General features: G+C 50.8%; 2 protein-coding genes across 2 annotated transcripts; both read left to right on the top strand.

Annotated features, from left to right (window-relative positions):
• Positions 1 to 410: 410 nt before the first annotated feature.
• On the top strand, positions 411 to 4,039 carry KD926_002230 (nitrogen permease regulator 3; the record flags this gene model as incomplete). The annotated part of the gene is made up of 6 exons (XM_053094044.1): positions 411 to 460; positions 590 to 624; positions 691 to 805; positions 928 to 1,026; positions 1,340 to 2,580; positions 2,649 to 4,039. 6 exons carry the CDS (start codon positions 411 to 413, stop codon positions 4,037 to 4,039), a joined length of 2,931 nt encoding a protein of 976 aa, XP_052951123.1.
• A 4,779-nt stretch (positions 4,040 to 8,818) lies between these two features.
• On the top strand, positions 8,819 to 11,119 carry KD926_002229 (La domain family; the record flags this gene model as incomplete). Its single annotated transcript, XM_053094043.1, has 2 exons — positions 8,819 to 11,038; positions 11,108 to 11,119. The coding sequence occupies 2 exons, from the start codon at positions 8,819 to 8,821 to the stop codon at positions 11,117 to 11,119; spliced, it is 2,232 nt and encodes a 743-aa protein (XP_052951122.1).
• Positions 11,120 to 12,777: the final 1,658 nt, after the last annotated feature.

Here is a 12,777-nt window from a genome sequence, read left to right as displayed (position 1 = left end):
TCATTCTTATATCAGATCCGGACACTCCGGATACAATAGATATGTGCCTTTTATATATGTTGTACGAGGAGATACGAGTGAGGGGTTGGAAGCCTTTGGTTCGACTCCGCATCTGCACTGTGACAAAGCATGGTCGTAGCTAGTCCACGTCATTGCATAAAGACCCCAAAGCACAGTAACTAGAGATGCAAGATACTAGGGTGCACTAATAAATCTGCTTGCTGAAGAGCAAGTGTAATCTGCAATGCATTGATGGTCATCCGGTTGTTTGACATGTTTGTTCTGTTTGTCTATCCGGGAGTCGATCCGTTCTTTTCCCCGAATCTCCATTTCTCGTCTCTTGCGCTGCTCTGATATTGATTACCCTTTCTATTTCCCCTGTTATTTTGAAAGACGACATACGAATTACCATGGGATTCGGAAGTCCTGGTGGCGCCGCCGTGCCTACTAAACCTACGCCGTGAGTTTGCTCCGCCTTGCTATGCTCCTGTTTGCCATGCCATATCGCATACTCCATATCGCTGGACTTTTTAATCGACGAGCACCCAAAACAATGGAATGAACGAGATGCTGACTTCTGGAATTATAGTCCGGAGCGTGGTAGTTTCCCTCTCGACCATGAAGGTATCAACTATCCCTTCCCATAATCACCATCCTCGAATCCACGGAAATTAACGGGATTCCGACCAGGTGAATGCAAACACCTGATCTCCAGCTATCTGAAGTGTCTCAAAGGCAGCCGAGGCGTCAATGACGAGGAATGTCGAAAGCTCGCCAAGGGGTATCTGGCCTGTCGTATGGACAAGTATGTTCTTGCTCTTCCGGTCCTGGAAAAACCGATCGCGCCGACTACCGAGTCGGAGTCTTGCGCTATGGGGAATATTTTGCGAGCAATGAAGGCTAATTATGACCCCGATAACTCGATAGGAACCTGATGGCGCCGGATGATTTCAAGAACCTCGGACTTGTCTTCGGCAAGCAGGAGGGCGGGAATGGGGCGAGCGCAGCGGCGACGCCGAGTGACGGGTCAGGGACAAAATCGTGAGGATTGACGGAAGCATGGAAGCTGAAGACTTATTGCATGAGATGCGTGATGTGATACCTTGGGTGATTAGTAGCAGATTCATCACCTGGTCGGTGAGATCGGGACTTGTTTTATCTCTCCATTTCTGGCGTTGAGGGGCTGTGTTGATTTTATCTTGTGAGAGATGTGTATATTAGTGAACGTGCATCTGTATATGGTATATGAACTGGAAGTTCTCAAGTCATTGCTGTGGAAAATACGATAAATGAAAGTAGAGCTTCTGAATGTACACCGCAAGTCATGCGGGGAAAGCAGTCCCGCCGTCTGGAATCCAACCCCAAACCTCTCCCCAGCCTTCGGTTTCCGCATCCCCCCTCCACTTCCATCGCGAAACACCAAACCCCAGCATGTCCTTACCTGCTCACCTCCAATGTCCTCAATCGCACGCCCCCCAGACCCCTGCCTAGTGGCAATCGCCCTGATCGTCCGCTCGCGAGCCGGCCCTCGCTTCGTATTCCACTACCCTCCCAACCCGCTCAGCGAGAACGGGCTCCGATCCGCAACCACCAGCAAAGCGCGGCGCGCCTCGAAGACTAAAATCAGCAAGGGCAACGACTCCAGCTCCAGCGAAGACAGCGGCTCGACCTCCGATGAAGACGAGGATGAACAACAACACCATGCCGGCGGCGTCCCTAGCCAGAACCCCAGCTCCACGCACCTAGCCGGCAGCGCGGTGTCCGCGACCACCGCCGGTCGACGGTCGAGTAACTTTGGCCTCGACGATCATGTGGCCATGTCCGTGTCACCTGGGGGTGACTCTCAGCGACCGGGGTCCATCAGCTCGGGGCGCACGCTGTTGCGAAAACGCGGTGGCGCAGCCTCGGACGTGGAAGACGACCCGGGCGCGGCGTCGGATCGGCAAGAGGATGGCGCGGGAGGAGGCGAGGGCGGACCGTATCGCGCGCCGTGGGAGTCAATGCTTGGGCTTCCGGCGGACGTGTGGGAAAAAGTGCTGAGTCCCTCGCGATCGTGGCATAAGCGACGGTTCGAGGTCGGTATCAACGATCTCGCCTTCGTCGGGTGGCCGGTGTTTGTGCGTGAAGAAGGCACCTGGCGCAAGCAGCGGCGGAAGAAGGAGAAGAAGAAACCGCGCGCGGACTGGGAGGGCGGGGAGCTCGGTCACAACGAGAATGTCGAGGACGTGCAGGATGACAATCCGGATTTGACGATGGCCGCGTCGACGGAGACGCTGAGCCCGAGTCTATGGGCGGCGGCGGAATCGCACCGCGCGTCGATGGCGTCGATGGCGAGTAGTAAGACCGGGGGAGGACGGACGGCGAGTGAAGACGCGGATGATAAGGACTCCATGACTATGTTCAATGTCGTCTTCGTGCTGGATCCGCCCTTGCTCGAGTATTCGATGCGCATTCGGGAGATCTACGACAATATCATTAAGAAGTTCGCAAAGGCCTTGAAATGGGAACAGGCGCGGACGGACTATGTCTGGAGGGAGGCCCAGCATATATCACATATCAAGGAGAAGGCGAAAGAGAAGAGTATGTGATGGATGGTTTCTTGCGAGATTGGATGCTGGAAAGCTGTGCATGCTGACTACGGGCTACAGGAATGTCTGCGACTACTCTCTATTCGGAGCTCATCAACCAATCTTCCTTGGCTAGAGCCATCTATACCGTCTATTCTAGTATCTCGGCGTCGAAGATTGCGTCCGTGGCCCTGAGTCCGGACGTGTCTATCTCCCTTCAGATTCCTCCCTTGACCTCGACGCCGTATCTTCCGGGCCCAACCGACAAGGCATACCCTGGTCTCTGGCTCACGACGGCTGACAGTGTCACTCCGGTAGATGACCCAACCGCTGATGAGAATACCGCGCCGCACCAAGTCCCGGCCAAACACTTTGCGCTCCTGTTACTTGACAACGAGACCAGCATCCTGAAGGATGTCGAGTCATCTGGAGGTGCATTGGCTCCCGCGCTAGCTCACTATATTCGCTGCTCAAAGCCGACCAAGTCTTTTGCTCAGATATCAGCATCGTCGGGGATCTCCCTCTCAACCATACAGCTTTTGGCAAGTCATCTGATATACTGGAGACGGGCCCGTGCGATCCCGCCACTTCACCAACGGGATACCTTCATTGTCTCTCCGAACTGCGACCTGAGCAAGCTGGAAGTGGCGACGATCGCGTATCAAACGGCGTTTCCCACGCTTCCGAGTCTTCCAAAGATGCTGTCCGCATTGAGCGGGACCCCCCGGCCTTACGGAAGCTTTATCCCCAGCAAAGACCACAAAGAGACCTACTTTGCTATACTCGCATGGCTGTTAAGAGGAGGGTGGGTGACCCAGCTCCGCTCCTTCTCCAGAGTCAAGGTGACCCCGGAGATCAAACTGGCCGTGGAGATGGCCCTACGACGCGAAGAAGTCGACAGGTACCTGCGGAAGCGTGCCCCGGAGCCCGAAAAGCACAGCGAGTCTTACGATGCGGACGACGACTTCGACGATACCAGCTCCTCGTCCTCCTCATCCCTCGCGAGCCAGGGCAGCGGCGAAGAGACCCCGATGCCGGGACAGTACAAACCGGACGGCGGGATGCGCCTGACCTACTCGATGCTGGACCGACACACGTCCCTGAAGACGTCGTCCTTGATCCTATTCCCGCATCGGGCCTCGCCACTGGAGTCGCGATGGCTCGACGAGATCGTGGCGCGGTTCCCCGACCATCCACGGTTCTTCCTGCGTGGTCGCGCCGGACGACCCGGGGATGCCGGCGAGGGCGATCTGGAATACGCGGGTCTTCGAAATTCCATGAAAGAGTACTGGCCCATCTACATCAAATACTTCAACGGATACGACGCCGTCGAAAAGATCCCTGTGCGGGAGAACCTCAAGCGGAAACTTGTTTGGCAAGTGCTCGCGCGACTGGGATCCGTGACCAGTTCGCAATCATCTCTGGAGCTCGACCCGGCCGAACAGGTCTTGGTTAGTGTGCGACATTGGTAGTGATGGTTGGGGTGAGGGATCAATTGTCGATCGCAACCCGAGAAACCAAAGAACCAGTTCGTATATAGAGACTCCTCGGGGGGAAAAGAAAGAACTTACCCTCGTGAATCTGTCCCAACCATACAAAGTACATGGAAGGCAACTGGACACGTGACACCGAAATACCACAACCTCCGAAGAATCCCGAGTTCCGAGAAGCGGAACAAAAAAGAAAAGAAAAGAGGAAAAGCCTCAGCCCTAATGGCCGTCACCCACGCGGGCTGCTAAGCGATGGTTCATACCATCTAGTTAGTTAAAATCTAATCCTAATACTGGAGTAATTAGTTTACAGAGTACGAAATCCCATATTGTCTGTTTTTATTCCCGCAAGCTTACCTCATACGTATCTATGTATGTACTAGTGTTCCATTCTCTTGAACGGTGGATGAAGTGGCTTGATTGGTCGGTCTGAGCAACTATGACATAGGCATTTTGATTTCGACTAAGGTACTTATATTCATCCATGTATCTAGATTGTTTGGGTTAAGGTCTTTAGGTCGTGGATGCCGGTACTCTAGTCTTTCTCCTACTCCGGAGGTCTACAGAAGTGGATGTGGATAAAAATGGCACGGCATGCACCGGAAGGGAGGAAAGAATAGGTACCTGGGTAGAAAAAGTAATTTATATGTCACATGTCACATGTATCAAAGATGTAATTAATGCATGATGTATTGTATCTACCTTAATAGGTAGGCAAGATACTGTTCAGTGCATAACTAACTATATGTACAATTGCAGTATCTAGCCACAGGCAGCCCTAAGTTCAACATTAGATCCCGATGGTGGCCGGTAGAGCATAAGGTTATGCCAACTCCGGGGACGAAGTAAATCAATCTTCAGATCTCGGGTGAACGGTTTTATTCATGAAGAAATTTATGCTGATCCCATGTTTCTCAATGTTGGATAAGAGGTGGAGACATGTGTATGGATGGGGTATTGTAATTACCCGAATCATGGGATGTCTTGATTATTACGTTTTTTGTCCAATGCAAAGACATTTTTGGAGTCCCCCCCGGACAAAGACAAGACAGGGGAGAGGCCGAGAAGGTCTCAGTTTGAGTTGCGAGTCTGACGGACGGACGGGAAGAGGTGAAGGCACGTGAATTCTCGAGTTTTACAGGTACGTATAGAACAGGTACCGTCCTTTTTATCTTATTTTATTTTTTACTTGAGAATCTACCTCGATTATCACATTTACACAATAACGATATATCCTAAGAAGATGAACCTGTCAGATCTGATGGAAGCAAGCACATACATAATGTACATACAGACCTACATTACTAGTCAGGGGAGGAAAAAGAAAAAAGAGGGCGAAGGAATGAAATCTATAGGTAGACACAAGATGAGAGGGGTAAGTAATGGACGCAAGATCCTGGCCCCCTGGCACTCTAGAGACTAGAACACTTACAGTATACTCCTACTCCGTACACCGTAGAACGATGGACGAAACATCATGCAGGGAAAGGCATTCCCCGTAGTCCTGGGTAGCCGGAGAGAAACACGAATCCCTTACCTGGGCGTACGCAGCCCACGGTAGACTACGGCCGCTGCTGCTATCCGGGGGCTACGCGGGAAGTACCCTGATGCTTGTCTTAGGTCTCGGGCCTCGGAGCACCCACGGAGAGCGGCAGATTAATCTGGACATTAACAGGGAATGAGGTTTGAAACCATGGAATATTTAATGCCCTGTATGGTGATGTAAAATAAACTAAGAAGGAATTACTTGGGAAATTATGTCTGTAAGAGTCTCTGACAGGTGGGCCCACCACCGAAGTACACCAAGGTATCCGTCCTTAATGAGGTAATTTAGATATTCAGGATGATCTGGATAATCTTCATCAAACATAACGTTGTCTTGAACGGGCTGATATTTAATTGGGGGAACTCTCTTTGTTTTCCCGTGGTTGAATCATGTTGATGAGATGAACCTACCTAGAGTACTGTATATTACCTAGTTACTCCACGGACTTGTGGTATTTAATAATACCACACCTACACTAAAAGCCATTATAAACAAACGGACAGAATGCCATATTTCTGACGTTTAGATCCGGGGTTGCAATGCCACATGGGAGTAGGATGGGCGCTACTGTTAATCTGTTATGGTTAATTTGCTCGGAAGGTCACACCTGGGCCAGCACCACCGGACTGCTTTATTCCAAATCTGTATAGTTACAGGCTTAGAGGGGTTCACGGCACAACCCCTCCAAGCCCCTCCATCTGGTTGCCTTGCGGCTCGATTGATGGCAATTCTGCTGATGACAGGACAATTATCTCGATCACTGTAATAAGCCTAGAGTAGAGTATATTAGGTAGCCGAAACCAGGAGGATCGTTTCCAGTATACGTGCGTACAGAGTATGTAGGGCCTGGACAGCTCTGCAAGAGTCCGAGTGCAGACTGGGTAGCAAAAGAGGTGTCTCTGATCTCGGTCTTGACTCGGAGTCGGCGGATTTTCTGCCGGTCCTCCAATTGCCCTGGCCCATGGCAATGATGGTTGAACAATGGCTGAAGGGGAGGCCGATAGGAAGAGGGGTCGTCCGAGATCCATGGGCGAATGGGTGACTGCGGAACGTCGGTAGAGAGAGGACACCCGAGGACAAGGTTCTCCAGCCTATGTACCTAGGTCATAATGAGAGGGACATATACGATACCTCTACCTCGTAGGAGCAGTCGATATGATCATGAATCAGAAAGAGCATTGGACCCGCCCCCAACATGGTTAAGCACATACCACACTGTCTCTGTGGCAGGTCTGGAATTCGAGTCGATGGGTTATATATAGAAATACCGCGTGTACATCTCTCGGACTCAGGTACGAGGTCGGTCTGACTGGGTAGAAAGGCACATCCGTAGATCCGTCTCGAGCGATGGATTGGAATTGAGAATGGTCTGCAATAAATGATAATGCGCGAGTCGAACCAAATTCACGATCGGAATTAGTCCCAGACAGGAAGGGAGATGGGCGGTTCATACCCACAGAAGCCCTGAAGTCCACTAAAATCCAGGACTTCTTCGGCGGACCGTCTTTTTGGGATGCGTTCGAGAGACGACGGACGAAGCAAGGATGAATTCTAGTATCATCGAAAGGCACATTGAATTGATTATATATTATATTATGGTTGATTTGGGCAGGGTGGATGGGAGGAACCGTAGAAACCTCTTTACATTCTGGGAGGAAAGGGAAAAACGCCGCATTTACAGGCGTAACTTAATCATTTTATTCGGTTTTCCTTTTAATTTTTTAATTTTTTAATTTTTTTTTCTGGCAGTCCACAATTATTATTACTGTTTCTGTTCTCATTTGCTTCCTTCGGATTTTCTTCCACGTCCCTCCAAATTTATTACTGTTTTTATTATTCTTTTTTTTTGTTCTGAATTTTTTTTAATTTTTTTTTTTTTTCCCCTGCGCTGCCCTTCGGACTTCTCCAGTCTCTCTCACACACTGCGCTACGCTCGTCTCTTTTTCCCTCGCTTTCTCTTCCTACCCTTTCCTCCCTCTTGTTTCTTACCCCCCTCCTTCTACCCCCTCTTTCTCTCTCTCCCCTCAACATCCTGGAAGTTTCCTTCCTTCCACCTTTCTTCAACTTCGCCAACGCCCCGTGGTTCCGTTGCTGGCGTCCGTGTTGCCGCAGTGAGGTTGTGCTCTCATTCTTCAGTGCACATCTTCCTTCCGCCTTCCGATCTTCTCCCACGTCCACTATTTTTTTTTTTTGTTCGCGGGACTTTTTTCTGCTGGCAAGGGCATCTTGATCGGTTGATCCCTTTCTGATTTTTTACTTTCTCCGCACGAGATCTGCTTTGATATTTTTTTTTTTTTGATTGCTCATCGTCGCTTTCGCCTGGATCTTTATCCTGTCAATTTTTCTTTCCCCTCAATTCGCTGGGAAATCCGAAATCCCATCTCGTCGTTATTCCGTTGCGGTTATCACCACGTGCAAGTCGCGCCTTTTCGCCTACGCTTCACAAGGGGCTACGCCAACGGGGTCCTCTCGAAAGATTAAAAACTTGTACTCGTGGTCGTGATTTGTTTCACCGTTCGACTACCTAAGCGGCATATCGGAAAGTCCTCGCGAATCTTCCGACGGTCCGAATCTCGAACGGCATAAATTGGGTGAGTTCTGTGCTGGGTCTACGCAACGCTCAGTGGATCTTCACGAAAAGCTCTGTTGATGTCTCGATCTCGCGTGTATTAATCCAATCTTGTCTCGAAGCCAGTGTCTCTTTTGACTATCGTGCCGAAGTCACCGACGCCAATTCCTACACCGTATTCAACCATTTTCATTCATCCCGACTTTCGGACGAAACGATACCAGGGAAGAAATCTTCTTTTTCTATCGCCGAGCGAATTTTATGCGATTCGTGTGGTAGAAAAACATTGCAAAAGAAAATACCCGGATACGATCTCGAATCATACACCGTTTTCCTTCGACAGCCAATAAAGCTTTCGTGACTTTCGCCAACCGTTAAATCGGCCATCTTCCATAACCTGCACCGAAGTAGGAGCCACGTCCAGTGACGGGAATCTGCAGCTTGGTGGGGTCGCAAGAGGACGGAAGTCGGATCCTCTGTTTGCCGTCAAGTGCTGGAGCTCTCTCGCCCACAGTTGGCGCTCGCAGATTTATTTGATTGGAGTTGCCAACGGAGGCACCTGTTCTCTGGAAGAACAACTTGATTTTTCACACCTTTTTTCATTTCTAGAACGGATATATTAGACTTTTCTATTTCCACAACGAAAATGGCTGCTACATTTTCCTATGCTCAAGCCGCTAAGGGCGTTGCTCCCTCGGTACCATCAGCAAAGACGACGTCAGAGCCGAATAATGTCTCGAAGCCCGATGAGCAGGACTCGAACTCTACTTCGCAAGCTGAAAACGCCCTGACCTCGCAGTCGGAGGCACCTCAGGAGGCAGAGAACACTCCCGTCAACTCGGTGAAGGAATCGGAGACTACGGCTCCCGCAACCAAGGCCTCCGCGTCGGGCACGACGTCCCCCAGTGCCGGCAACTCGACTTCTACGGAAGCGAAAGACGAAGGCTCAAATACGCCGAATGGTACCTCGGAATCTACCTGGGATAAACAATCACAGGCCTCGGGATCTGAGAAGCCGCAGAGTGGAGACGAAAATCCCAAGGAAAAGTCCGCTGAGGACGAAAAGGAGGAACCCCCTAAGGAGCTGAAGGCCGCCCCTCTTCCCGCGGTGAACGTGTGGCAGAAGCGAAAGGAGGCGCAAGAAGCCAAAGCCAAGACCGTGCAGACGCTAAAGCCTGCGCCCAAGAACGGCAACGCGAAGACTGCTTCGGCAGCCTCCTCGATATCGGGTGATAACCAGCAGGAACAGCCTAAGGCTGCCCCCAAGAAGAAGGGAGCCGATGCCGCCTCCGAGGGTAACAACCGCAAGAGAATGGGCCGCGATGAGAACGCAAACGTCCCTCCCGTTGAGGATGCTGCCCTGTGGCCCACGCCGCAAGTCGCCCAAGGCGAGGAGAAGAAGAAGGCCCAGGAGAAGGGCGACAAATCCGAGAAGAGCCCCGTGATTCGACCTCATGGTAAGGAGAAATGGATGCCCGTGCCCTATGTCCCTACTGCCGTTTTCAACACCCCTCTTCCCTCTAGCGGTCGTCGAGGCGGACGTACTGCCCGTGGTGGACGGGAGGGCGGCCGCAACGGCGCTCACGCTGCCGCCGCCGATAAGGCTGCCTCTGGACAGGCGGCCCAAGGCTCTGCCAAGGCCTCGCCCGCAGACCGAGGAAGGAACGAAGCCAACTCCGCTCGCGCCAACTCCCTCCCCGCGCCTTCGAGGCGATCGAACAGTGCCGATGCTGGATCTGCCGACCAGCGTAAAGCCCAGACGACGGACCGAAGCCGTGGATCTAAGGGTGCTGAGAACGCGAACGCCGCCCCTGCTGGGCGACATGCCAACGGAGGCGAGACTTTCCCCCGACACCACCGCGATGCGAAGGCCTTCAGAAACCACGATGCGGCCCACAAGGGCGGAGACCATGGCGCCAGAAACTCGAACCTCTCCGTGGATGCACAGGCCGGTCCCCGCTCGGGTTCGTCCAACGACCGCCGGTTCGAGAATGGTCCCAAGTCGGCTGATTTCTCTGGATTCCAAGGTGACCGCAAGGACAAGGAGTTCTCTCGCGAGTCGCGCGCTGACCGAGGCCGTGGCTCCCGGGGCCGCGGTGGCTTCGGTGGCTCCCAGAATTCTCACTTCGCCAACAACCACATGTCGCACAACTCCTTCATGCACCAGAAGTCCTTCGGCTTCAACGATCGTCAGCGATCGCACAACGGTGTCCCCAATGGCTCCCAAGGTCACAGGATGTCCCTGAGGTCGCCTTCGTTGCCCAACTCTGCCACTATGTACGGTGTCTACCAGTACCCCGCGGACATCAACACGATGTATGGTTACCAGCCCATGCACGCCGGCCCCATGACGGCAGTCCCCTATCAGCAATATATGGAACCTTTCTCTCTGATGAGCATGGTCTCCATGCAGCTTGAGTACTACTTCTCCGTGGACAACCTGTGCAAGGACCTCTTCCTTCGCAAGCACATGGACTCGCAGGGCTTCGTGGAATTGGCGTTCATCGCTAGCTTCAAGCGAATCAAGTCCTTGACCGAAGATTTCGAGTTCCTCCGTCATGTATCCCGCCAATTGAGAAACGTGGAATACATCACCGGCGAGGATGGCCTTGACCGTCTGCGACCGAGAGAATGGGAGCAGTGGGTCCTGCCTTTGGAAAAGCGTGATCCTTCCGCGCAGAAGAGTGGTACTGCTCCGGCGAAGCCCAGCAAGACCGATGAGAACGCCGCACCCCAGAACAACGTTGAAGGCGCAGTAAATGGTACTGCTTCTCAGCAGCCTCTGTCTAACGGTACTGCCGTCCCCAAGACTTCGTTGTCTACTGATGCGCCGGAGTTTTCTCCTTCGAAGCCAGTTAATGAAATCGTAAGTTCCGAAAATTCCGTGTCTCGGTATCACTTTCTACAGGAACTGTTTTGACTGACTTGACGACAGCGGGCGGATTAAATTATCCCAAACACTCCTCCTCTTCTCCTTCCGGGATGTTGATCTCTTGGTATGTCCTGTTCCCTTTCTATAATATACTTAATATTTACTAACTTGTCATCAGTCGAGACGTGACTTTTGTCGGATTCGAGGTCCATGGCCCTGCGGTCTATATACACCCATAACCAGCGGAGCCTACATACCGACATCCTGCGCGAAGAAGGCTACTCCTCTATGGTTTTTGTCTTTCCAGTTTCTTCTTACGAACCCTTGCAGTGCTTTCCGAGACGAGTTCTTGACGAACAAAGTTTTTACGGCAACCCGAGACGGTGACCCGTGACATGGATGTTCTGTACCATTTCTGGTCGCACTTCTTGGTCCAAAAATTTCAATGCACAAATGTACAATGAATTTAAGAGTCTAGCGTTTGATGATCTTGCACGAAACGTCAGCACATGGCTTTGCCGAATCGCCTTTACAGTTTTTACTCTTTTTGTTGAGCACCGGAGTCATTCTCGATGGGATCAAAACTCATCTGTTTTACCGCGACTGACTACGGCCAAATTGGACGATAAGACACCACAAGCCTTACGTTCCGACTATGCCGGCAAAGTTTCGTGACTCCAGACATCGCAAAAAGAACCTGACTGTTTTCTGGCTGAGCCGAGCTGAAAAAGTGATTTTGTTTTCCATTTCTTCGATGAATCATTTACCTTTTTCTTTTTTTCTGCCTTTTTTGTTTCGTTTCATCCATCATGACCTGCATCGTTCTCTTGTCAGCTTTTATGTTTTATCATTTGCCGACGACAAGCTTCTATGGAGGTAATTTCATCTATGCACATTCGACGTCTCGGCTTATGTCTTTTGATTCTGCCCAGCTTTTTCTCCAATATGCTTTTTTCTTCCTCTTCTTTTTTCCTTACTGTTCTAGTCATGGGAGGTTTCAAAAATTTCTGGAGTCCGGGCATCTTTTTTTACTGGGCAGTATCTTCTGTGTTCGATGCTTGCTTCTGGCTGAAGTTATTCCCACAACTATAGAATGTGTACCCGGATTCTTCGTTTCTTCGTTGCTTTCTTATCTAATATCGTGACAATGTTTCCACTCCTGTTCTCTTGACCACTAGTATGAATGGCAAAACCAGAAACGAAAAGAGAAAAAAAAAAAAAAAAAAAAAAAATTCCAAAGCGGGACGCAAGTGCGATCTTAAACCTACAAAATTGAAGCCAGCATCGTTTTCTACGAGAATTTCTATTCATTTCAATGGTCTCATGGGGACTAACTTCGTTACTGGAGCATTGCTGTCGCATATCGCCTCTTGAACTGGTCTGTGACCATGGGCTGGCGCTGGGATTCGTCGCAGAAGACCGGTTTATTGAACATTTCCTTTTTCTCTCTCTCTCTCTTGGTTGTGAAATTATAATTTGATATGCATTTTATGGATCGTTGATTGATTTTTCCGTGACGTATACTATATCTGAACACAGTTTTATCTTGTCAATTCATCTGCCAGGTTCTTCGTAGAGACTCCATGTCCTGACTTATGCCGGCAGAAATGCAGAGGAAATGATTGGTTATGCACACCAAGTAGTTAGTTAGTTAACAACTAGTTAACGTATTTCCCCACCGAGTCGGCCACACCACCGAGTCGGCCACCTCATTAAAAATCTACGCGTTTTAT

Source organism: Aspergillus affinis (genome assembly GCF_023601865.1).
Source record: "Aspergillus affinis strain CMG 70 chromosome Unknown NODE_148_length_81065_cov_85_020028, whole genome shotgun sequence".
Lineage (NCBI taxonomy): Eukaryota > Fungi > Ascomycota > Eurotiomycetes > Eurotiales > Aspergillaceae > Aspergillus > Aspergillus affinis.
The sequence above is the reverse complement of the archived record's forward strand: the minus strand, read 5'-3'. Positions and strand labels throughout refer to the sequence as shown.